This window comes from Prionailurus viverrinus, chromosome A1, assembly GCF_022837055.1.
Source record: "Prionailurus viverrinus isolate Anna chromosome A1, UM_Priviv_1.0, whole genome shotgun sequence".
NCBI classification, from domain to species: domain Eukaryota; kingdom Metazoa; phylum Chordata; class Mammalia; order Carnivora; family Felidae; genus Prionailurus; species Prionailurus viverrinus.
This window is the reverse complement of record NC_062561.1, coordinates 127,992,290-128,016,749: the sequence shown is the minus strand read 5'-3', so window position 1 is coordinate 128,016,749 and position 24,460 is coordinate 127,992,290. Positions and strand designations below refer to the sequence as shown.

Sequence of the window (24,460 nt, the reverse complement as noted above, 5' to 3'; positions counted from 1 at the left end):
CCCTTAAGAGTTAGGTATAACCTATATATCAAACTATTATAGATACAATTTAAATCAAAATTTGAATCAGAATTTGCTATAAATAGATGACTTTAGTTGATATCACCTAACCAATGAAGCACAAGTGTTCCTTCTCCACTTGACCTCTACATTTTAAAGGCAGTGAATTTAACAGAAGTCACTAATTTAGAAATGGCATGGGGCACCTGGGTGGCTCAGTCGGTTGAGTGGCCACTTTGGCTCAGGTCATGATTTCATGGTTGATGAATTTGAGTTCAAGACCTGCAGTGGGCTCTGGGCTGACAGCTCAAAGTGTGGAGCCTGCTTAGTATCCTGTGTCTCCCTGTCTCTCTTCCCCTCCCCCACATGCTCTCTGTTTCTCTCTCTCTCTCTCAAAATTATATATATATATATATATATACATAGAAATGGCTTGTTTTCCAAAATTTAGAGGTAAGCCAGAGTTTCACTCAAGGCTTATTATTTACCACTTACCATACGGGAAAGTCATTAAACTCCACTGAACCAGTAGAACTAAAATTAATGATAACAGTGGAAACAAGGGCCAGGATGTGTCCTATTTTCTTATTAATGCCATAATTGTATAAATGTCTGTTATAAATTCCTTAGGTGGTTTTGAGGTATGGCTAGAAAATGGTACCTTAAGTTTTGTGCCTCCTGTTACAAAATAAAAAAACTAATAACATAAATACACATTGTTTCTTTCACTGTTACTGAAATACCCAGATTTCTATTTTACCTCCTTAGTGAATTGCAACCATTGGTTAGACAGACTTAAAAGTGTTTCTGTGTGTATTGATGTAAAATATGCAAAGGGAAAATGCAGTGCGGAAGTGGTAAGTGGTGCGTTCGAACCCTCTGACACTGTCACTTTTCCCCAAGTCTTGCCATCCTCTGGCAGGCCTCCTCTCTCTCGCTCCCTCTGTAACTCTCTGGCTATCACAGCTGAGCCCATGCAGCCCTGCCCTCAGCCTCAGTCTCCAGGCTCTGGAATTAGGGATCTAAAGAGCTTGGGGAAGCCAGCTACCATGGAGACAAGATTTGAGATAAGCAAAACTGACTCAGATGCACATCTCCTTAGTTAGTTTTCTGGTATCAGCTGAGCTACTTAAGCTCTGTGAGCCTCAGGTTTCTTGTCTATAAGATGGCAACAATAATGTCTGCCTGAAAGTTGGTTAAGATGAATTAAGATTAGGGGCACTTGAGTGGCTCAGTCAGTTGAGCATCTGACTTTTGATTTCTGTTCAGGTCATGATCCCAGGGTAGTGGGATCGAGCCCTGCATCAGGCCCGGTGCTGAGTGTTGAGCCTGCTTAAGATTCTCTCTCTCTCACTCTGCACCTCTCCAACACTTGCTCTCTCTCTCTCTCTCTTTCAAAAAAAAAAAGTTAAAAAGAAAAAGATGAAATAAGATTATGTAACTATTGTGCATATGCCTGTTCTTTCTATGAAAATCCCAAACTTCCTCCATGACTTACCTCTCCAAAGAAAGGGACCACCCCCCTCATTCCTTCATTCCTCAGTTATATTCTAGGTCTTTTTGGGTTAAAAGCATAGGTTTTATAATTGGGAAGACCCCGATTTTAATCTCAGATCTGCCTTTCCGTGACTGTATGATCATAGGGGCAGGTTACTTCAACCTTCTAAGCCTCCTTTTCTTCTGTCGTAAAACAGAATGAAAATACAACTAAACTCATAGATACAGTATTATGGGGATAATAAAAGGAATGCTAGGCCTTTATCATAGAATAAATACCAAATTAGTGGTTGATACCATCATAGTAGAATATGGAATTCTAAAAGTATACTCTGACCTTGTGGTAACCTTTGCTTCACAAACTCAGTCAACACATGAGGAGTGTCAGGATGAGGAAGGGAGTCTGGGGGTAACAAGGGCGACAGTAAGTACCCAGGAATGGGAATGTTTATGAATGTTGGCTAAATGGATATCCAGATTTAGCGAGATATTGAACGCTGTCATGGAAAAAATGCACAGTGCCAAAGTTGAACACATGAGATTGTTGTTATTTAGAGATTCTTGGTATTTGGGGTCTTTTTCTTTCTCCCAAGGGAGGGATTTTGTTTCTCAGCCTGGTAATTCCATCACTGCTTTTACTTGTTTGTTAACATAGTTCTAAAAAGCTGAAAAGAGGCCATTTCTGTCCTTATTTGGTATGTAGTCAACAATGAGAACAGCATGGGTTGGAATCAGTGTTGCAAATGCTTTTTCAGTTAAACAGCCTGTCTGCAGGATCCCCCACGTTTTCAGAAAGTAAATGGGAATGTTCCTATATTTAGGGGAAGCCCAAGATTTTTGAACAATTGTGAAAAATTCCATGAGCTTGTTTAATAGAATTCCTTGCCCCTTATTTTTTCTATTTATTTCTAGTCAGCAGAACCAATAGAAGGTTTTCATCCTGCAAGTAAGAGTTTAATATTCTGTTGAAGGATTAACTTGTAAAATATTCTATCCTTTTATACTTATCATAGGAAGATTTCAAATGGGAGAAAAAATTACTGATCAAAATTTAAGATTGATACCCCTTTTGCAACTGGTAAAATGGTATTCCTACTTACCATGTTTATGAGGTGACCCATTTTACTGTAAAATTTTTAAAACTGGAAGTGTTTCTAACAGTATACAAATAATTTTTCTAGCAGACCAAAAGCTTAACATTATGAGTAGTGGTGCTTAAAATCTAGTCTGGTTGTTTTCAGGAAGCTTTCACATAAATTACCCTACATTCCTCTCAAAACCTCTTCACAGTAGCTTTCCTTTGGATGAGACATGAAACGTAACAAGGTCAAGCAGCAGTACTCAAGGTCACATGGCAAGCTGATGGCATGACTGTTCCTCTAATACCCTGTATCAGGACTGCCCTGCATATTTTCCCAATGATGCCTCATCAAAAACTAAGCCAAAAAAAGAAAAAAAAAACTAGTCTGAGGACAAACCTGTAATTCATTTGGTCATAACAGTGACAGTATGTTTTTTTTTCTGGTTTTATTATTTTATTTATTTATTTCTTGCTACAATTATGGCTTTGTCAGAGGGAACATGTAAGGAAAAAGAAAATAAATAACTCCTACCATAGCAAAATATTTCGCCCCTATTTGGGAACACAGAAAAAATATAATACAGGTGATGCATCTTATTTTCAAGAAGCCCTGATGTTATTGGTTTGTTCATTCATTAAACAAACATTATTGGGACTTTTTTTCCCTGGTCATTTGCTAGGCACAGGGCATTCAGTGGGAAAGCAGACATGGTCTCTGTCCTTACAATGGTTAGGTCTAGCAGGGAAGCTAGATGTTAAATAAATAGTAATTACAAATGTGCTGACAGCGATAAGAAGAAAGCGCAGAGTGCTATGGAGACTTCCCTTGGTCCGGGAAAGCAGGGAAGGCTTGTCAGAGGAAGTGGCTTTCAAAATGAAATTCCATAATCTGTCCTTTCTCTTACCAGTTAAGACCTCAGGAGAGAGGTTTTTTGTTTGTTTGTTTGTTTGTTTGTTATTATTTTTCTCAGTCTACACTCATGGATACAATATTGAAAGAACAAAATTTTCTGACTTTTAAAAACTTTATGCACAGAAAATTGGACAATTATTAACCCAAGAATACTTTTCTACATATTAAAACATAGTGTTTATTTTTTTATTTCAAATGATTAGCATATGTTAATTCCAAATTTTAAAATAATTTGATTCCCGGTATATTTCCTGTTGACTACTTAGAAAAGTCTCCTAGGACTCTATGGGTCATTTAGTAGATACTTAATAAACATAGAGTGTATTTCCCTTCCCTCTCATTTTTTTCTCCTTGATTTCTTTCCTTCAACCCCATTTGCTCAAGTATTTACAAGGACCTCAGTGCTTTTTTGATTAAAAGGGGCTTGATTTAATTATGTCTGAATTGCTAAAAAGAATTATAAAATATTCTAATGTAGATGAGAACCTTAAGTGTATAGTACAGTATTTGGATTCACAGTCCAGTTTTATTTATCTTTCATTCTGATTTTTATCATGCGTCTTGTCAGCTGTTTTATTCTATGTGTTAGTAATATTAGCTCTTTAATTACATTTTATTTCTGTTTGTTTACTGAGACATATATGAATAAAGTATGCATTGGTAGCAGCTTAAAACACAGAGAATGCTTTCCTAATGGTCTTAAGAGTACGGGTACTGTCAGTTCTGTTAGCATTCTGTTAGTGTTACAACTTCTAGAATAATTGTTCTCCATTTTAGAACAGGGAAGAATTGACCTCTGAATCAAGTAGACACATGTAAGGTTTAGAATGACTATTTGAAGGCGGATCAAAGCAAATGCTAGCATTATTTTGCAGCATTTCCATTTGGAATCATAATCAATAGTTGATTTTGATAATACATTAATGTAATAAAAACCACAGTTGCCGATACTGAATAAATACTAGTTTACAGAAATGCGCAAGTCCCCTTGTTAAATTTCCTTTTGGCACATTCTTTTGCAATGGATCACCCTGAAAATAGAATTCTTACAATGGACTTCTTTCAGAGGTAGCTGATAAATGAACCTGAAGTGAGGTTGCTTGCTCCCGAGTTCACTTGTGCTACCTTTAAGTCTGTGACCAGCTACCATTTCAAAATACGTTATCCTGGACCCTATCTCTGCCTGTTCTGGTTTCCTGAGGCAATGTATTTCAACACAATGCAACTCCACTAATGTAACTCTTTGTTTCTCTCAAGTTCAGCTCACCAACCCCCCACCTGTCAAATAGTGACTTATTGTAAGCAAATGCCTATGTGAGTTATGTTTAAATTTTTCCACTTTTAGATTTGGGAGTTTCAATTTGATTCATGGTTGCTATCTCCTATAAAGGAAATGCTGAGTTTCTGTGTCAGACAACAAACCCCAAATTTGCCACTTGTAACATCTGGAATCTTGGAACCAAAATCCCAGAAATACTCAGGAGGCAAGTAAGATGCCTTATTTAGACCTGCAGAGCATAACATCTACATTATTGGCAGGAGGTGGGCATGTTGTTCAGATTTGAGGGATGTTAGAAATTATTGGATCACAGTTTGATGGTGGCAAAGTTTAGATCTCAGAATCTGGTTTTCCCAGGGATATAAGTTTAGTTTCCAACTTGTGGAAGAAGGGTTTGTCCCGGGATGGAATTTCTCCGCCACTGAATAATCCGTTCCTGGTACTATTTTTATGGATAGATAAGTGTTTACCAATGACAAAATAATCAAAATATTACTTTATTTCCTTTCCTACCATCTAGTACATGTGCAGTGAAAATTATAAACAACTGTTTCAAATATAAATGACAGCAAAGGTTCATCCTAGCAGACTTCTTATTATTTAATTTTTAATTTTAATTTTTTCCGGTTGTCTAAATTCTCATGTCTATAAAGACTAGCCAATCCTTCAAAAGGATATTCATATTTATAGTTGAAATCAAGTCTTAATTTTACTCATGATTAATATCAGAATTAAGTAGCTTATTTCTATGACCTTGCTGAGGCCTGGTAACCTAAGAGGGGATCATGTATAACTGCACAGAAGAAACGAAAAGGTGGCGGTAAGGAATTATTTAAGGGAAAAAATAACATTAACATTGGAAGATACTTCTTGCACCTGTATCCAATTTCACATTAGGAAAAAAGGATGAAATTATCCATTTCCCTGGTCGTAATTTTACATTTACATTTACATTGTTTTTATCCTGCTTAAGATTCTAATTGTCTGATCTCAAGAATCAGGGGGGAAAAGTAAGAAGGAATGCTTTGGCAGTAATGAAAAAGACAACTTTGCATCTCCTTTATTGTGTTGCTTTTAGAAAAAGTTGGACGTTCCACAGTATTTTCATTCTGCATTATTACTATGCCCTAATGTTTTATCAGTTAGATATCAATTAACAGAACATTCTTTTAAAAATGTAAATTGGAAGGATCGCTGGGTAGCTCGCTCAGTTGGTTAAGCGTCCGACCCTTGACCTCAGTGTTCATGAGTAAGCCCCACATGGGTTCAGTGCTGACAGCGCAGAACCTGCTTGGGATTCTGTTTCCCCTCTGTCTGCCCCATCCCAGACTCATGCCGTGTCTCTCTTTCTCTCTCTCTCTCTCTCTCTCTCTCTCTCTCTCTCTTGCTCTCGCTCTCGCTCTCGCTCTCGCTCCCGCTCTCTCTGTCTCTCTCTCAGATAAACTCAAAAGAAGGAAATATTAAAAATAAATAAATTAAAAAATTTAATGTAAATTGAAATGGAAACAGAGACCTATGTTAGCCAAAATGCCTATGACTGGCTTTAGCCTCTCTGGGGAGACGGGGTCCGCCCCGGCATGATAAGTATAATTCGAGGTAGCAGTGAAGTCATGTTTTTTTCGCTTGCAAAGTTGTATGTGTGGACTGCAGCTTTTCTTTTCAGAAAACACTGAGGCTATTCCACCTCTAAAATGCCAAATGCCACCAGACAGAAGGAGAGTTTCGTGTTGGGTGCGAGGTATAAGAGGCTCATCTTAGCCAGCGCTACCTACCCCTCCTGCTCACCAGCATGTTTGTGTTCCCCCTCCCCGCTCCAGCTGCTCTTGGGGACATCCTCCTAACTCCCAATTCTCCTACACTGCCTGACCTCAGTTGCTGATGAAGCCGCTCTACTAGAAACCAAGTTGTTCAGCAACTTGTTAACTCTGCCGGCAGTGCTTGCATTTTCTAAGAGCTGCCCTGACCTGGAGACTAAATAGTAGAGAAGAATGAAATAATGAGAGCTGGAATTTCATACCCCAAGAAGGGCAGACTCCTGTAGGTATAGGCACGTTCTCAGTCTTTCTCAAAAATACCTGGGTGCTGGCCACCCATTTTGCTCTTGTGCAATGCAAATCCGTATACAAATGCAAAAAGGTGTCTGTCGTTCGTGAAGTGTTCAAATACTGTTGGTTGATTCAGAGAGAATGTGTTTATGAACTCTTGGTTCCTCCAAGTTTGCTGCTGTTTGGTCAGCTCTCACTCACGCACTCTTGTGGCCCATCTGTCAGATAACAAAGAGGTGAAACCATAGAAATGTTTTCTATTACTCATTCACAAAGCTGATATGGAACCTGTAGTGTTCTCAAGAACCCTTGATGTGCTGGATGCTGTTGTGAAAATAAGTGTCCTGTTTGCTTACTTGAGCTTTTATAGAAATTCCATGAATGTTTTGGAGCCGCCTGGGTGGGCAAGCGATAGATTGAGCTATCTGGGTCGCAAAATTTGGCAGATATGGCGATGATAACTAAGTTCAACTCTTGGCCAATTTTGTCCTGTTCAGAGCGGGTTAAATTTCACTCTTGGGCACTCCAAGCCTCTCTAATCTTATCCGGGAGAAGTGGAGTTCTGCCTTGGTTTACAGTTGAGGTCACCCATGTGGCAGTGTTTGGACAGGGACTGATGGAATTATGTTGCATTGTTAACATGAAATACCACTTTGCGGTGAGGACTGATGATGGCATTGGGGTCCTTTGACTCCTTGCATACAGTATCTTGAAATACATGCCTCCCTGAGATGTGCTGGACTCATAAAACATGTGAAGGACTGTGTTTGGCTTTCATCATTTATTTAACGTGAACAAAAGTTGTTTCAAGGGATTTATCAGGGAGTTAAGAAATGTTTCTAGGGAATAGAAAATGAAAAAGAAAATTGATCTTTGTTGTCAAAGTCATGCGTTATAATTGACTCTCCAAGGTGACGCACCATCTCCTTGAGGGGAAAGCTGCCAACAGCTTTGAAAGTGATCTGCCTGTTTTCTTCTCACACTGACTTGCAGGGAGGTGCTGGTATTTCAAGATGATTAAATCCTTGTGGAAGGTTTGCAAATAATGATGTCCATCCCTGTTTTAAGAGAAGTTGGAATAAGGAAAATTATATTAGGCAGCTAGTTGTGTGAAATGTAGTAATCTTTGTTGAATTTCCCCCTTGTAGATATGTAATCACTTCTTTTTTAACAAAGCCTCTCTATTTACATTTTCTTTAAACTTCACACTTGATACAAAGGTTCGCTCACATTTAGTCATACTTTTCGTGTGTGTGTGTGTGTGTGTGTGTGTGTGTGTGTTGTGCTTTTCAGGAGTGCCATGTGACTCTGCTGTTTAATCAGGACTATATTTAAAAGCAAATTTGTGAGAGAGTGTTTCCCATGTTATTAATGAGATAAGGTCTGAGTGAAGCAAGCTCTGTCGCAAAGGGCAAGTGTCACGCAGCAGGAAGTCCTGGCCATCCCTTCCACCCCTGCCTCAGCCAGGCTGCCACCTCCCTGTCAGTGCATACCACCACACAGAGGAAATGCCCTCACTCAGCCACCGGTGCCTCCTGTGCCTCCTGCTCCGCGCGGCGGGGCCCTCTGGCCCCCGGACCCTGTACCAACTCTGACTTTCTGCAGTTTCCAGTGATCCTGGCACTTTCCTTACAAATGGCTTTTCTTTGGGATCTTCAGGGAGTCACAGTGCCAGGACAACCTCCCAGAGCCAAAACAAGATTGCGTTTCTCAAAGTCCTACAGGTATCACTCTTTACTTTTTGTAGCTGGGAAGAATTTTTTAATCAGTGTCTATGGCTTTAGCCCCCTCCCCCTGCAAATATTCTTTTTCCCTGTGTCGATCTATGTAACTTGTAACATGCTTTAGTTTGGCAGTATGCAAAATATGAGTGACAAAGAAATGAACCTTAAAATAGTTGGGGTGTGTGGGAACCTGAGAAATAGCAGGAAGTTGACTAACTCTAAAAGCTGATTTTGAGAGTCAAATGGTGAACTTAAAAAAAACCCCAAAAACCAAATAACAACATTCCTATTACTCACATCTGGAAAACAAGGGTCTTAACATACCTCATGGAGTTAATATAGCCTTACACTGGTCATACTAACTTTCAGTGAATCCTTCAAATGTCAGGAAAGGGGTCTTGTTTGATTAAACAGGCAATCAAGCAAAGGAAGGAAATGCTACTCTCATGCTCTAAGGGTTTCTGGGCAAATTCACGTGGAAAAGTGGAAACTGTCTCTGCGATCTAGATGATAATTATCTTGTCCAGGAGAATTAGACCCCATAAAATCAAAGTCAAAGTTTTGTTAATCTGTTATTTCTAAGGGTTTCTGCAGAAATCACATGAAGAATCTTCACTTCACCACCTCAATAATTTGTCAATGACAACTTTGTTTTATATCCAAGTTAGCTTATTTTAACCAAACAACTAGAAAAAAGAAAGAAGACAGAAAAATCTTTGATTTCCTTCTTTTCTTGAGTATGCTAGCTATTTACAAGGAAAAGATTGATTCTTCACCCTTTTTTTTGTTTGTTTCTGATTGGTTAGTCTGTAGCAGTAAAAGCTGTTTCAGGAAGAGCAAATACAGTTGAAACTGTTTTGCAAAATCTTGAGAATGTCTTTCTTATTTAGACCAAATGTAACATCTAGAAATTTCTAGGCCTATATAGAAGTATGCATTAATGTTGGATTAAAATACTTTCTGACTTACTTGCATAAAAAAATTCAAATTTTGGTTTAAAATAATTCAAGGAAATTATTTGTTTTAGGCAGTATGGAAGATAGTGCCCTTGGAATTTATTAGGGAACTGTAAAATCAGAGAAATCAAATTATGAACTTCACCTATAGTAACAATGCATAAGCAAAATTTGACAAGGGATAAGTAAAAGTTGACAGCTAAAAATGTAAGTAGGACTTTCATTTATTTCTATTTCAAAACAAAATAAATACAATGTATTTTTATTATTTATATTACTTTATCAGTTACGTATACGGTTCAACATTAGAAATTATATGCCCTACTATATATTTTACATTCTAATCAATCCACATCTCATGCTTATTATTTGGATCTCATGCTTCTTATGTGCATGTTCATAATTGTTGTAAGTTCATCAAGGATATGTAACATTACAGTGCATGTTTCCAGTAGATGGTGGCTTCTAGACTCCCCTCATCATCGAGATCTGATAATAATTCCCAGGCTGTCATACATGCCTAACTACTGGGTAGTGTGAAAGGAATAGCATGTTGGACTAGTGTTTCAGAAATCTCAAAAAATGCAGTGTAAGCTCTACTGTATCATTTGCAGATATATTATGCAACTTGCCTTAGTCTGGCAAAGTTATCTTCATTGTCTGTTGGTCAAGTTCTGACCCTTTCCAAAATACAGCCCAGTTTCTTAGTTCTAACAAGCCTCTTTCATAACAAGAGGTAAGAGTGACATCCCGAATCACCATCATGGACCAATCCACTTTGGCACCTGAGAGACTTTGTCCCTCATTGATAGGCTTTTAATGTGAATGTGAATTGCCCATGTAATAATTAAATTATTTGCATGAACTGTCTTCACTATTCTTTGGGTCCTGTTTTGTCTCTCTATTTGGACTGTAAATTCTTTGAGGCCTGGGGCTCCCTTACATGTGACAGGAGTGCTATTAATTCATATTTGATTAAGCATTTTGCTATACTATCTTAGTTGGCATCACTGCTTTATTTGCAAAGCCAAGTTGTTGAAATAATCAGGGCCTATCAGAGGCCAGGGGTTCAGGAGATAGTTAGGGAAGTCGGAGGCCAGTTGACCGCTCTGGTCTCACATTTTCAGAGGTCTGTCATTGCTCAAAAAGATTATGCATTCAGCTACAGCAGTGTACTGACAATAATGAAAAAAGATATTTCTCATCTAACTGTAAACTTTAACAGGTCACACCACCTCAAATGCACTGTGAATCAATATAGGTATGTGTGTGAACACACATACACACACACACACACACACTTAAATTCTACAGTTATCTTCTGAATGGCACATTTTTATTGCCTAGCATTCCTGGGGTTAAAGGTGTTAAACTAATATAAATGTTTAAATTTTCCCACAATTTTGCAACCTTGTTTCTGAAATGTTTTTAATTGATTTTTTAACATATGTGATCCTTAAAAAACGGAAGTAGCTTAAGCTTATCCTGACCCTTGAGAGGGTTTGGATATGATTTTACTATTAAAGCGACTGAAATAACTGGGCATCAGCTAATTTTTCTTCATTGAATTTCCCCTTTACAAGACTATTGGCTCGAGAAAAATATTTCATATTCTGTAAAATCCTGAAATGTGTCTAGTAAAATATAATTTTTTCTTTGAAGATGGAATGGACATGAATGCATGATACTGATGGTACACTTACCTTTAATCTGGAATAGTTTTCTTTGGCATTGTTTTCACTTTCTTGTAGCATTCAGGGTAAAGGAAAGCCAAGCCTAGAATCTGTGGAATTCAGTTAGAGTCTGATTTGTTAAAGTAAGAGCAAATCATATACATTGGATGACTCTTCATCTCTGAGAAGTACAATCTTAGACAGTTAAACAATGCTTAAAATAGATTTGAAAGTAGTTTTTCAACAGTGACAAAATTTTTGTCTTCTGTGGGCAAAATACATTTTTATAAAAAGCCAAATATGATTAATATATAGTGTATGAAGCCACATTTTATTTGATAGAGAGAAAGAGAGGATTGCACACTAAGGAGACTAATTTTCCTCTCTGGATATGGAATGAGTGACAATTATTACTTAGAGCCACATCTTTCATATATGTTTTTGAGGAGAGTGAAAAGGGAATGATGTGTTCCTCACATTAGGTTTGAAGAAATAACGTGTGAATTTATGTTGGAGTTTTTTTTTTTTTTTTTTTAATTTTTTTTTTTTTTTTTTTTTTTTTCAACGTTTATTTATTTTGGGGACAGAGAGAGACAGAGCATGAACGGGCGAGGGGCAGAGAGAGAGGGAGACACAGAATTGGAAACAGGCTCCAGGCTCTGAGCCATCAGCCCAGAGCCCGACGCGGGGCTCGAACTCACGGACCGCGAGATCGTGACCTGGCTGAAGTCGGACGCTTAACCAACTGCGCCACCCAGGCGCCCCTATGTTGGAGTTTTAAATATAGTACCTAAAAGTTTGGACAGAAAATGATCTGAGAAGGAAAGAAAGAATGAGGAGCTAAGAATTAGCAGGTTGATGGACTCTGCCAGCTCACGAAGGGAACAACACTAGGACATTTTGTTCATCTAATTGCTATTGTTTGAAAGTATTGTAATGTTCAAGGAAACTTTAAATAGAAAGTTACCCTTCAAGAGATGGTCTTGTCTTTCAACCAGAACAATTCACAAAACTTTCTGCTTTCTGTCTTCTCAGAAAGGGATGCTAAAAGAAAAAGAAGAAAAAAACCACACAAACATTTTATGTGGTGATTCTGGGGTGGTTGTATGCAAATAGAAAAGAAAGCCATCCAAGGTACATTTAGGACAGACATGATTCGCCTAGCATCCCACAAGCCAGAAGCAGAAAGCAGTTCTAGTTTTCTTGTCTCTTATACTAACAGGGGTCATGGAATACTCTAAATAATTGCGATTCTCAGAAAATCTCCAAATCTCTATTTGCCGGTAGTTTCAACATCGAAGTCAACATCGCTCCCCCAGCGGTTTAACAGAGCTGCTAAATAGGTGATTCATTAAATTCATTTGCACATACCTGTACCTCTTGTAGAAGGGCTAAGAAGTAAGTATTTTTAACGTGAAATAGACTGATCAGTGGAAAGGAGAATTAACAATCAGATGAAGAAACAAAAGCACAAGTGATATTAGAGTCATGAAAAGCCACATGTACTAGAACAAAAAACCATCAATGACCTTAAGTCATCCCCTGTGCTCTTACAAATCTATGTTTAGATCTGAAGCTTGGATCTGGACATCTGATAGAGACAGCCATGAGCAGGGACAAGAGGAGAGTGCGGTCTCAGCTGCTGTGTTACGACTAAAACCTGAGCCTTAGCACCTCAGTCGTTGTTAAAGTAAGCCTAGCAATACCCACTAGAAAAGCAGGCTGGAACCCAGGCCTTAGGAAGGGAAATGAGTGCCTCCAACAAGTCAATACACTGGGATATAACTTTCTAAGAACCACATTCATGCCTCCTATTGCACAGCATTTGTGTAAAGCTTTTCAGATGTAAGAGATGTGATAACTTGTTTTTACTGTCCCACAGCTCATCTCCATTAATTCTATAGGGTAAGTGAGGAGAAATATCACCAAATAAGGGAGAAAGAATTGAAGGTTCAGGGATTAGAGGCCACACACACACACAGGCGCGCGAGCACACACACACGCACGCACGCGCGCGCGCGCGCGCGCACACCCAGAGACTAAAGTCTGGAGTAATATAAGTAACAAGTAAGTAATTGATAAGATCTAATTTCTCTTAGGCACTTACATGTGTCATGTCGTGTTCCCAGTAAGGTACATGTGTTGTCTCACTTCATTCCACAAAACAACTCCATGAGGTAGATCAACTGTTTTCTTTCTTTTACAGCTGAGGAAACTAGGCGAAGTTTGAGAAACTTGCCCAAATTTGGACCCTGGCAGTCTGTCCCAGAGCCTAGACTTCTAAATAGTCAGTCTGCTACCTCTAGTTTCCTGAGCAAATCCTCTCATGGCCACACAGGGAGGAGTGTGCCTTAATGAGGGGTGCAATTCTAAAATTTTTTTTGATGTTTATTTATTTTTGAGAGAGAGAGAGACAGAGTGCGATTGGGGGAGGTGCAGAGAGAGAGAGAGAGAGAGACAGACAGACAGACAGACAGACACACATACACACACACAGAATCTGAAGCAGTCTCCAGATTCTGAGCCATCAGCACAGAGCCCGCCACGGGGCTCGAACTCACAGACTGCGAGATCATAATCTGAGCTGAAGTCGGATGCTTAACCGACTGAGCCACCCAGGTGCCCCAAGAAGTGCGATTCAATAGATTTACTGTCCTGCTGGGCTCAACTCCGAATCTTTCCCTGAAAAGAGATCATTTTGCAATTTGATGTAGAACATGGCTTGGTGGTCAATGAAAATAGAAACTTACTAAATAATACCTAAACTGTCATCTAAACTAATTGATATTGGTTTAGAGCAGTATTGAGCAAGAATTCCCAATTGTAAGTATTTCTTATGTTAAGAAACAATGAAACAAACAATCCCTAATCGGTGAGTTAAGTGGCCCGGCTCTATCCTCTCACTGGGTTTTGTTTGTGGGCTTCCATCTGGCTCATATCGTCTGGCCAAATACATTGGTCATGTGGTTTTATTTTACTGCCAAAATGTTGCTTCTTGGCCAGCTGTTCAGTGGAGCCTGAAGATTGTCTGAGCTTAAAGAGGTCAACTTCATCCTGTTCCGTGCCTATTTATTCCACTGGCATTTTTGCGAATATTAAACTGGCCTTCTTAACCATATTCCAAATGGAGAGTAATAGCATTATTGAAAATGGGAAGAAATAGTTACCTTATAGGCCACATAACAGTCATTATAGGAATAGCAGAGAGGTTGACAATCACTGCACATGTGGGCAGAGGTAGCATAGTAGAGGGGGAAAGACTTTGGCTTTAGAGCTGAACAGATGAAGTTTGAATGCCAACTCTGCTGCTTTCTTGACTGAGTGGTTTCCCTAACTGCCATCAGTAGATTTCATGTCTATAAATGGAAAATATAAATGCCTACTTCACAAAGCCATTGTGCCTTTCAGCGAAAATATGTATTTAACAATCAGCTGCTTACCCCCTCTTTCTTTTATAGCATTTCCCACAGTTCTCTTACCATTTCACCAATTTTGTGATGCTTCTTAGATAGGTTTATAGGTTACCCATCATCATTGGGGCTGCATTTGGTTACAGATTAGAGCAATACAGCTGGCGGCTTGCAGGTCAAACATCTGCATCGTTGGAAGGTGGTGTGGAGTGATGGTTGGGAGCTGGCTGGCTCTAGACCCATACAGTTGAGGTTCAAATTTCCATACTTTCATTCACAGCTACGAGACATTGAAAAGTTATTTAACTTTATTGCCTCAGTTTCCTTATCTGTAAAATGAGATGTTGTGAGGAGTGTGTTAATCATATGTAATTCCTGGCACGTGAAAGCACTAAAATAAATGTTAGTTATTGTAATACTAGAATGCAAGTTCCATGTGACAGCGATTTTTGCCTTCTTTTTTCCACCTCTTTAACACCTGTAAGGGTGTGTGACGTAGTGTAGGTGGTTGATGTATACACATTGAATGAATGAAACTATCAACAAATATTTCTAGACCACTGACAAGAATGGGGACACTCTGCTTCCTTTTCCAAAATTCATGGAAGAGAGAGTTAAAGTTGGAGAGACCTAAGAGTTCATCTGCTCAAACCCATCATCTTACATTGAAAAACCTAAAGATCTAGAGAGACCCAGGTTACGAAATTTGATGGTGTCACAGCCAGACCTGTACAAACCATGGTTCTGTGTGCTTCTGCACAAATTTTTTTCTCCAATGTCCCACCCCCTCACCTCAGTGTAGATCCCACTTAAATCAATGTCTTTGGTAAGGCGGCAAACAGAATGATTTGGTGCCCACTTTCTACAACTAGGGAGGAGTGCGAGAGTCAAAATTGGGTAGCCACCACAAAAAGATGGGCTTCTAAATACTAGAAAGAGTCCTCTAAGGAAGACTACACTCAGACACTTTACCTACAAATCTAAAAATCCCATCCTACAACAGCTGCAATAGGGATTTGGAAGAGCCTTTTCCTAACTAGGGTTTTTGCAGAGGGCATTAGCTAAGATTTTCTAAATTTAAAGAAACATATCTCAAACATCCAAAGGAATCTGTGCAATTAGCAATGCTGACCAGACACAGAGTTGAAGAGGGGAAATAGAGCTTGTGAGTTCTCTGTACTATCAAGACAGTGCATGGAGCAAGCACAGACAGAAAGATATAAAATTGTGTGTGGTTATTATAAAAGTACTGATGCTATTAGGTGGCTGGGAGCTACACACCAGCCTGGAGCACGGTCAGATGTGGCCTGGCAGGACATGCAGAAATCAAGGTAGCAGAAGAAGGAGAGATACCTTCCACTGCTGAGAGTTTGTAATCATGCTTGTGAGTATTTCTGATGGTCAACATGAGAGCCATACTATGCTTAAAACTAGAAGTGTAATGGATGTGAGTATTCGTGGTGAATAAAATTTATAATATTGTCATTATGTTGATTCTAGATTTTTGGCTAGTAGAATTTGGGCTATAAGTCATTAAACTGAGGAAATCCCAGCACACAGTTTTAAGGGCTAGTACCTTAGTTGAGTGGGCCAGAGAAGACTTGTTCAGACTGAGCACAGCAAATAATGAACACTTTCCTAGAGGGGGAACATCTGCTTCTGTACCCCTTCATTTGCTTCTTCTAGCTGTGGAGGCTACCGCCCCTGTGTGCTTTGCCACCGCCAAATACCCACCTCCTGCCTTGCCGGTGTCCCCTCCTAACCTCCATTATGTTTTTCACATTTGAACCATAATTGAAGAGCTTCTCTAATTTTCTTAACAAGGGGCTGAAGAAAGCCTCTTAATTTCTGTAAGGCTGAGTTAGATAAGTGCCCAGAGTGACTGTGAATCAGAGCAAAAGAAAATCTCATTGGTCATCTCATTGCCAATCTCATTGGCAAGGGAGTTTCATTATTATGAAACTAATAAAGTTGTCAAATTGTATAGTTTGACACCTAATGATAATGTAAATTTGGAAGGGGAACGACTAAAATATTACAGAGAAAAGATGGATCTGTGGACAGAGTCGATACATAGTACTTTAATTATGGGAAGTCAATCAAATGTGAAAGGCAGATGTTTCAAGAGCAAGAAGTATGTAAGCCCCTTTGTGAAAAGAAAACTTGAGAGTGAAAAAGATGAACGTTGTGGTGGGCTAAAGGAGTAAGTTAAAAACTAATGTTCCCATGAACAAACACTCAAATGTAATCAGAACTCACATAAAAGATGAATGCATTCATTCACAAACTATTTTTGAATGCCTATGATAAGCCTGTTCAGTAGTGGGCTGGTAAATGTTAACAGCCAGCTTTCTGTGAAGACACCAAAAGGGAAAAAAAAAGGCTGTTTGTAATATTTGCTGATTTCAAAACTCCTCAAATCCTCCCAGTGGCCCATTTCAAGTTGTAGAGGTCACTTGATGGAGAGTTGGCAAGAGGTGCGTTGTAGTGCAGGCAGATATGTTGATGTAAATGAACTCAAGAATGTACATAATGTAACAATGTAGTCAAAGTGCTAGGAACTAAAGAGTTTTGGATGTTTATTACTAGTGTTTTTAACATCATTTATTTAATAAGTTTATATCATTTAACTTTTTTAACGTTTATGTTTTTATTATTTTTAATATGAAATTTATTGTCAAATTGGTTTCCATACAACACCCAGTCTCATCCCAACAGGTGCCCTCCTCAATACCCATCACCCACCCCCCATCAACCCTCAGTTTGTTCTCAGTTTTTAAGAGTCTCTTATGTTTTGGCTCCCTCCCTCTCTAACTTTTTTTTTTTTAATGAGACAGAGAGCATGAGCCGGGGAGGAGCAGAGAAAGAGGGAGACACAGAATCTGAAGCAGGCTCCAGGCTCTGAGCTGTCAGCACAGAGACTGATGTGGGGCTCGAACCCACGAGCTGTGAGATCATGACCTGAACTGAAGTCGGATGCTTAACCGACTGAGCCACCCAGATACCCCATATCATTTAACTTTTTACAGTTGTAGGTATAATGACCAATTTAGAAATACTCCTGAACATGGAAGAGTCTGCTTTTTCAGCTGGTGTGGACAGCTCTAGCACACCCCTTTGTCTGGTGTTTTACTAGCCACCTGACAGTATTAACCTTATATTAGGAATATAATAAGGAAAATGGATGAGATCTTTGCTCTCACATAGCTTACCTCTTAGTGGAAGAAAGCATAAACAAGTTAACAACTACATAAAACAACATAGGTACTGAGACAGGAGATTCTGCTTGAAGAAATCAAGGAAGACTTCATAAAGAAAAGAGCTATTTAGTTACATATAATTGAAGTGTGTCCATTCCATATATCCGTGAGTACATTTGCAGTCCTAGGCAGGCAAGACATAACTAAGAATTGCACCCAGTTGTTGGAACCACATGGATATTCACCTCATTATTGACTGTGTTCTTGGTCATATCAGACTCCAGTCTCCTCAGTGAATTTGTCTTTGCTTCTCCTTAAGTGTAAACATGCAAAGAGGAGAAGGAAAGGGGGGTGGATATCATACTTTCTTTTACATTGTTTTGTGTAATCCCCAAAAAGTTCTATGATATAAAATATTAAAGTTAAAAAAAATCGAATTTAAAAATCAATAGCAGTAGTATATCCTACAGTAGTACCTTTTTTTGGCTTGGTTTATCTGTCCATGTCAGCCCTGAAAATAGAGATGTCATAAGCTGGGAGAAATAATGTGATGCATTTTTCATTTTCAAAAGTTATCATACACATTTAAATTGTTGGATTACAGGGAGAGCCAGTCAGCCCAACTTTTCTCTAACACATACATTTTCAGATGGTGCCTGTAAATATTATGCTTCTAATGCTTGTTGCTTGATCCCTTTTGGCAATTAACTTGTCTTTAATTGATTTGTGGATTATCCACTTGAAGTTGCTATGGATAAAGGAATGCAATGGCAGAATTTGTTTATATAGGATAGTAAAATGGATTGGCTAGGAAGAGAGGTCTAAGTTTGTAAAGTATCCTTGGTTTCCAGAGGTTTTTCTTTTCACATAATTGCAGTGTTTAGATGGATGGAGAGTGAAAAACTAGCTGAATCTGATTAGTGTTCTCATCTAAAGGGAAGATTTATGTCCTGTTTAGGCATCACATTAATTTGATGATGTAAGTGCATTCTCTAGTGAAAGAGTGGTCACCATACGAGAGAGAAAACCATAACAGAAAAATCCTTTTGCCATTTTTGGGTTGTACTTGATAATAAGTTCTCATCCGTGAGTTCCCCAAAGCGTCACTGTCTCGATCTCAGATGAACTGAAAGACAAAAACATTTTACTGCTCCTATAATTGTTTTACGTATGTATATACTTACCATTTCCTAGAAAATGACTGGATATTTTCCCACCATAACCTTCTGTAGCCATTTGTTATGAAGTTCAAAATGTGTTAAGCAAAGCCAGTTGCCAGCTGCCAGTGGTGCTGCTGCTGGTGGTGGGCACGTTTTTGTTCTGTGTCCCCTTGTTGAGGAAGAGGATACTCTACAACTTCTCTTGTGTGAGCTGCTCCCCTAACCCTTGGCTGAGATACTCAGGGACAACCACCGTCAGGTGCCTCTTCCTTTTTTCTTTTTTTTTTCCTTTTTTTAAAATATGAAATTTATCATCAAAATGGTTTCCATACAACACCCAGGGCTCATCCAAACAGGTGCCCTCCCCTCCCTCCCACCCCCCATCAGCCCTCAGATTGTTCTCAGTTTTTAAGAGTCTCTTATGGTTTGGCTCTCTCCCTCTATAACTTTTTTTTTTCCTTCCCCTCCCCGTTGGTCTTCTGTTAAGTTTCTCAGGATCCACATAAGAGTGAAAACATATGGTATCTGTCTTTCTCTGTATGACTTATTTCACTTAGCATAACACTCTCCAGTTCCATCCACATTGCTACAAAAGGCCATATTTCATTCTTTCTCATTGCTAAGTAATATTCCATTGTGTATATAAACCACAATTTCTTTATCCATTCATCAGTGGATGGACATTTAGGCCCTTTCCATAATTTGGCTATTGTTGAGAGTGCTGCTATAAACATTGGGGTACAAGTGCCCCTATGCATCAGCACTCCTATGTCCCTTGGGTAAATTCCTAGGAGTGCTATTGCTGGGTCATAGGGTAGATCTGTTTTTAATTTTTTGAGGAACCTACACACTGTTTTCCTCTTCCTAAAGAAAATCCATTTGGACTGAGACAACAGATATGTCAGAGAGATCTCACTTGCAGAAATGCCAAGAAAGGTAAAGAAGAAACTATTGGCAGGGGAGACAATTGTCTTCTGTTTTGAAATGAACTTGAAAGGCTTAATGTGTCTGTTAGCTCTAGATGACTTAAAAATAACTATGTTGCCCACCCAGTATTGGTAAAAAGGAAAGGGACTCTCTTTTCTTGTATATAGCCCTTAGTGCTCCATGAGAATCTATCGGTTCAAGATGATGGGTGTGAATATGCAACTAGCTCAGGAAAAAAAATGCTTAGCCTTAGCCATATTCATATAACCAGCCCTCGGATCCAGAAATAAAACATGACCAAGGATACCCTTTCGTGCTCTCTGCAGTCACAGTGCTTCCAAAGATAACAACTATCCAGAATTCTAAGAGCACAGAAGGTTTTTTTTTTTTTTGCCTGTTTCTGAACTTTTTTTATGAATGAAATTATATAATATAAACTCTTCTGTTTTGGCCTCTTCCCATCAACATTGCAATAGTAACATTCATCTATATTGTTTTTTGTGGTTGTAGATTGTTCATTCTCATGATAATATATCATGAGTGAATATACTGTCAATTACTCATTAATGTTATTGTTGACATATAGTTGGGTATTTCAGTTTGAGGCTATTATGAATAGAGATGCTATGAACATTCTAGTATATGTCACCTGATAAACAAATGACTATGGTCAATGTGTAAGTGTGAGTGCATATACATATGCTGGATGTATCCCAAAGAGTAGAATTTCTGGACTGCAGTTTATGCTTGTTTTTAGATATCACCAAATAAGTTGCCAAAGTGATTGTACCATTTATATAATTTCTGAGACAGTGTTCCAGTTTTCCACATCCTCGCCAAAGGGCAGGCCATCTAGGTATTCCATTTTCAATGACAGCATCTTAATAAATGATTACCTAGGAGATGGATATTCTGATTCATAAAACCTGATTTTCCAGGAATAGTATGGCATTCACATTCTGTTTCTCCTCATGGTGAATAGAACACACCTATGGAATGAAGGCCTAGTAGAAAACTTGGCACATTGTGCAGAAACAGAATTGACCCCATCTTTGACATGTATTCAGTTTAAATCTATAATCGTATTCTTACATTTTATCCAGATTGATTTGTCAACCCAGCAATAACCATTGTGAGCCAAAACAATTAATAATATTTTATTCTGTTTTAAAATGTCCATCTTCTACTTTTGGTTCTAGCTATATATCCTATGCTCACTTTAAATGAGGTTTTCCCTCCCATAAATTATTTCTTAGAAAAGTTGTTTCGGACTTTTCCTAAGCCAACCTAACCTGTTTAAACACACTAGCAAATACATAGGCAATGTAAGTTATTATACAGTACATTTCCTTTATTCTCTTTCCTCTTTCTTTCTCATTGTGTCTTTATTTATTTATTTTTTTAATGTCAAGATCCTGGTAACATATAATCCCCTTTTGTATGTCATTCCCTCTAAATCTCATCATAAACTGATTTATGATACCAGTCTGGTTTCTGGTACATCGAGTAAGTAAGCTGACCCTGGTTCAGTTTGTACCATGTCAAAGTGTGATCATTAATTTTAGACAATGACTGAAGACATTTAGCATGTGTAATAACTGTGGTTCCTATTTCTTGAGGCTTTCAAAATCCAATCCTATGTCTCTCTAATTGGCGGCATATCCAGCAGAACACAAAGGAAAGTTAAGGCAGTAGAAATGTATTCTTGGGGTTTCATGACATTAAACAATGTATACTTTATTACTGGACAGATATTTTATTTTTTATTTAGTTAATGTTTACTTTTGAGAGTGAGAGAGAGAGAGACAGACAGACAGAGCATGAGTGGGGGAAGAGAGAGAGGGAGACACAGAATCAGAAGAGGCTCCAGGCTCTGAGCTGTCAGCTCAGAGCCTGACGCAGGGCTCAAACTCACAAGCCATGAGATCGTGACCTGAGCTGAAGTCAGACACTTAACTGACTGAGCCACCAGGTGCCCCTCTGGACAGACATTTAAATCATGAACTTTGAAAATAAGAGTTTCTATATAATGTCACCTGACTTGAAAATTAGGAAAGGAGTTAAGGATTTATAATGTTCTCTTTTAAATTTTAATCTCTACCTTAGTGGGCTCTTGAAGTTGTTATATTTGAGCTTCACTTTTAAATTCCTCAGAAATGAGGTTTTACTAAAAATATAATCCTCAGGACCAACATTTGGTGCCTGAAACTCCTTGGATCCCACTGGAACTTGTATTAATTCTTCCAGGTCCTGAAAATGTTCTTCCCAATACATACCAAATTGCAGCCTAGGATAGCTAATCATTTTGTCAATGGTAAATTAAAATTTATCACTGAGCTATGGTAAATTAAAGTCTACAGAATTCACTTTAACGTGTTTCAGACTATCAAATCTTTTAGCAAAACTGCTAAAGAAGACCGGAATGGCTTATCTTTGTTTTCATTCCCTGTTGTCCTGCCTGCTGGACAGGGAAGATATGAAATATTCAAATTCATACAGAAAGGGGAGTGCTAGGGGTGAGGATCATCCTTTAAGTAGATAATCAGCCTATAGTCATCGAATGCAGATGGGTCCACCAGGCATGATCACAGTCGACCTCCATTTGGGAACTTATTCTGAGACAGTGGTTTGTAAAAGAATCTGACAGCAAAATAAAACTTTGGAAAATAAAATAAAGGGCATGATTTTTTCAGGCTTTATTTTTACCTTAGAAAGGTTTTTTTTTTTTCCTTTTCTTCTTTGTTTTCAATCAATAGCTTATGCTTGGTACTAGAAACTGAAGAGAAACTGACACTTTTGCTGAAAGGAACAAGACATTTTGTAATTAAATACTAAGTTCTATGCCTTAGGCCAGTGCCTCTAAAAACTGGATGTACACCCATCTCCTGACGATCTTGTTACAATGCAAATTCTGAATGGGGCGCCTGGGTGGCGCAGTCGGTTGAGCGTCCGACTTCAGCCAGGTCACGATCTCGGGGTCCGGGAGTTCGAGCCCCGCGTCAGGCTCTGGGCTGATGGCTCAGAGCCTGGAGCCTGTTTCCGATTCTGTGTCTCCCTCTCTCTCTGCCCCTCCCCTGTTCATGCTCTGTCTCTCTCTGTCCCAAAAATAAATAAACGTTGAAAAAAAAAATTTAAAAAAAATAAAAAAAAAAAAAACAATGCAAATTCTGAATGAGTAGGTCAAGAATAAGGCCTGAGATTCTGCATCCCTAGCAACCTCCAAGATGGTGCTAATGATGCTGATCTTGGACCCTGGGATGAGTAGAAAGGGTTTAGGAGATTGGAAGTGCAAAGGAGAAATCCATACTAAGAGGTCACCAGTCCTTCCGCAGGGTTAGTACTGTCACCATCTTGGTGGAAAACAAGAAAACTCAGCTGGTAGTGATGGCACATGATATGGATCCTATAGAGCTGGTAGTCTCCCTGCCTGCCCTGTATCATCAGATGAGGATCCCTCTGCATTATCAAGAGGAAGACTAGGCTGGAGCATCTGGTCCACGGGAAGATCTGCACCATGATCCCCTTCACACAGGTGAACTCAGGAGACAAAGGAGCTCTGGTTAAGCTGGTAGAAGCTATCAGGACCAATTATAATAACAGATATGATGATATCTGCCATCACTTGGGAAGCAACATCCTGTGTCCAAAATCTGTGGCTCACAGTTCCAGACTAGAAGAGGCAAAGGCTGAGGAAGTAGCCTCAAAACTGGGCCAGGTGTATGCTGTTGAGTTTTCTGTGTGTAGAAGCAATGGTCTCCTTCAAAAAAAAGAAAAAAAGAAAAACATTTTAAAAAGAATAAATTTTTCAGAGAGAGTAAATTTTGCAAATAAAATACAAATTTCTACCTCCATGTGAAATCAGTCAAAATTCACTTGCGGTCCCCCTAGTAGGATCCAAAACTAATCCTAATTATTGTTAGTATAGTAGAGACTTCATAACATAATACACTGATACACTGACAAAATGTGTAGACCCTGAAAATGAATCATGGGGGTTCTTGTAAATGCTTAAAATAAATACATATCTGTAGCTTTTAATGGTCTACTCCTGGTTCCATTGATAGAAACAGTGTTAAGATAAACACCAATGACAGGGAAGATGAGAACTAAAGACAGAGAATATAAGCTTTTTTTTTTTTGAGATGTTGAGAATGAGGTTGTCAGAACATTTGCTTTTCCATGGATTATTTAAACCACTGAACAAGAGCCCTAAGACATATCTAAAGTAAGAATTTAAGAGACTGAGTCTGAAACCTGGCCTCATCCTCCAATATCGTTTCCATCCTCAGAGAAAAATTTATAATGTTTCTGAGAAAACTGACAAGTATCCTATATCACTGAAAATATCAGGAAGTTTGTGTTAAAAGTTCAGTGATCATTGGCCATATTTCAAGCATTTTTACTCATCTTTTATGATCAGTTACAGGGGAGAGAGGAAGGGTCAAGACATTTTTTTTAGCTTTCCTTTGTTGAAAATGAAAACTAAGGGATGACTAAATAGATAGAAAGGGTTTTATTATAACACCCATGAACAAGTTCTTTCCATAAATTATTTTGTATATTATATGAAGGTTAATATATTTTTTCATATTCCA

General features: G+C 38.6%; 1 protein-coding gene across 4 annotated transcripts in view; it reads left to right on the top strand.

Moving 5' to 3' along the window:
- The window catches only part of PDE4D (phosphodiesterase 4D), a 1,415,237-nt gene that overhangs the window by 1,051,448 nt on the left and 339,329 nt on the right, over positions 1-24,460 (top strand). Inside the window, exon 1 of one of the 4 annotated variants that reach the window (XM_047855215.1) lies at positions 8,328-8,539. The exons of the other annotated variants lie outside the window; for them this stretch is intronic. Coding sequence (XP_047711171.1) covers positions 8,451-8,539 — 89 coding nt within the window. The 5' untranslated portion in view covers positions 8,328-8,450. Of the gene's footprint in view, positions 1-8,327; positions 8,540-24,460 lie in introns of those variants that run through there. 4 annotated transcript variants of the gene reach the window in all.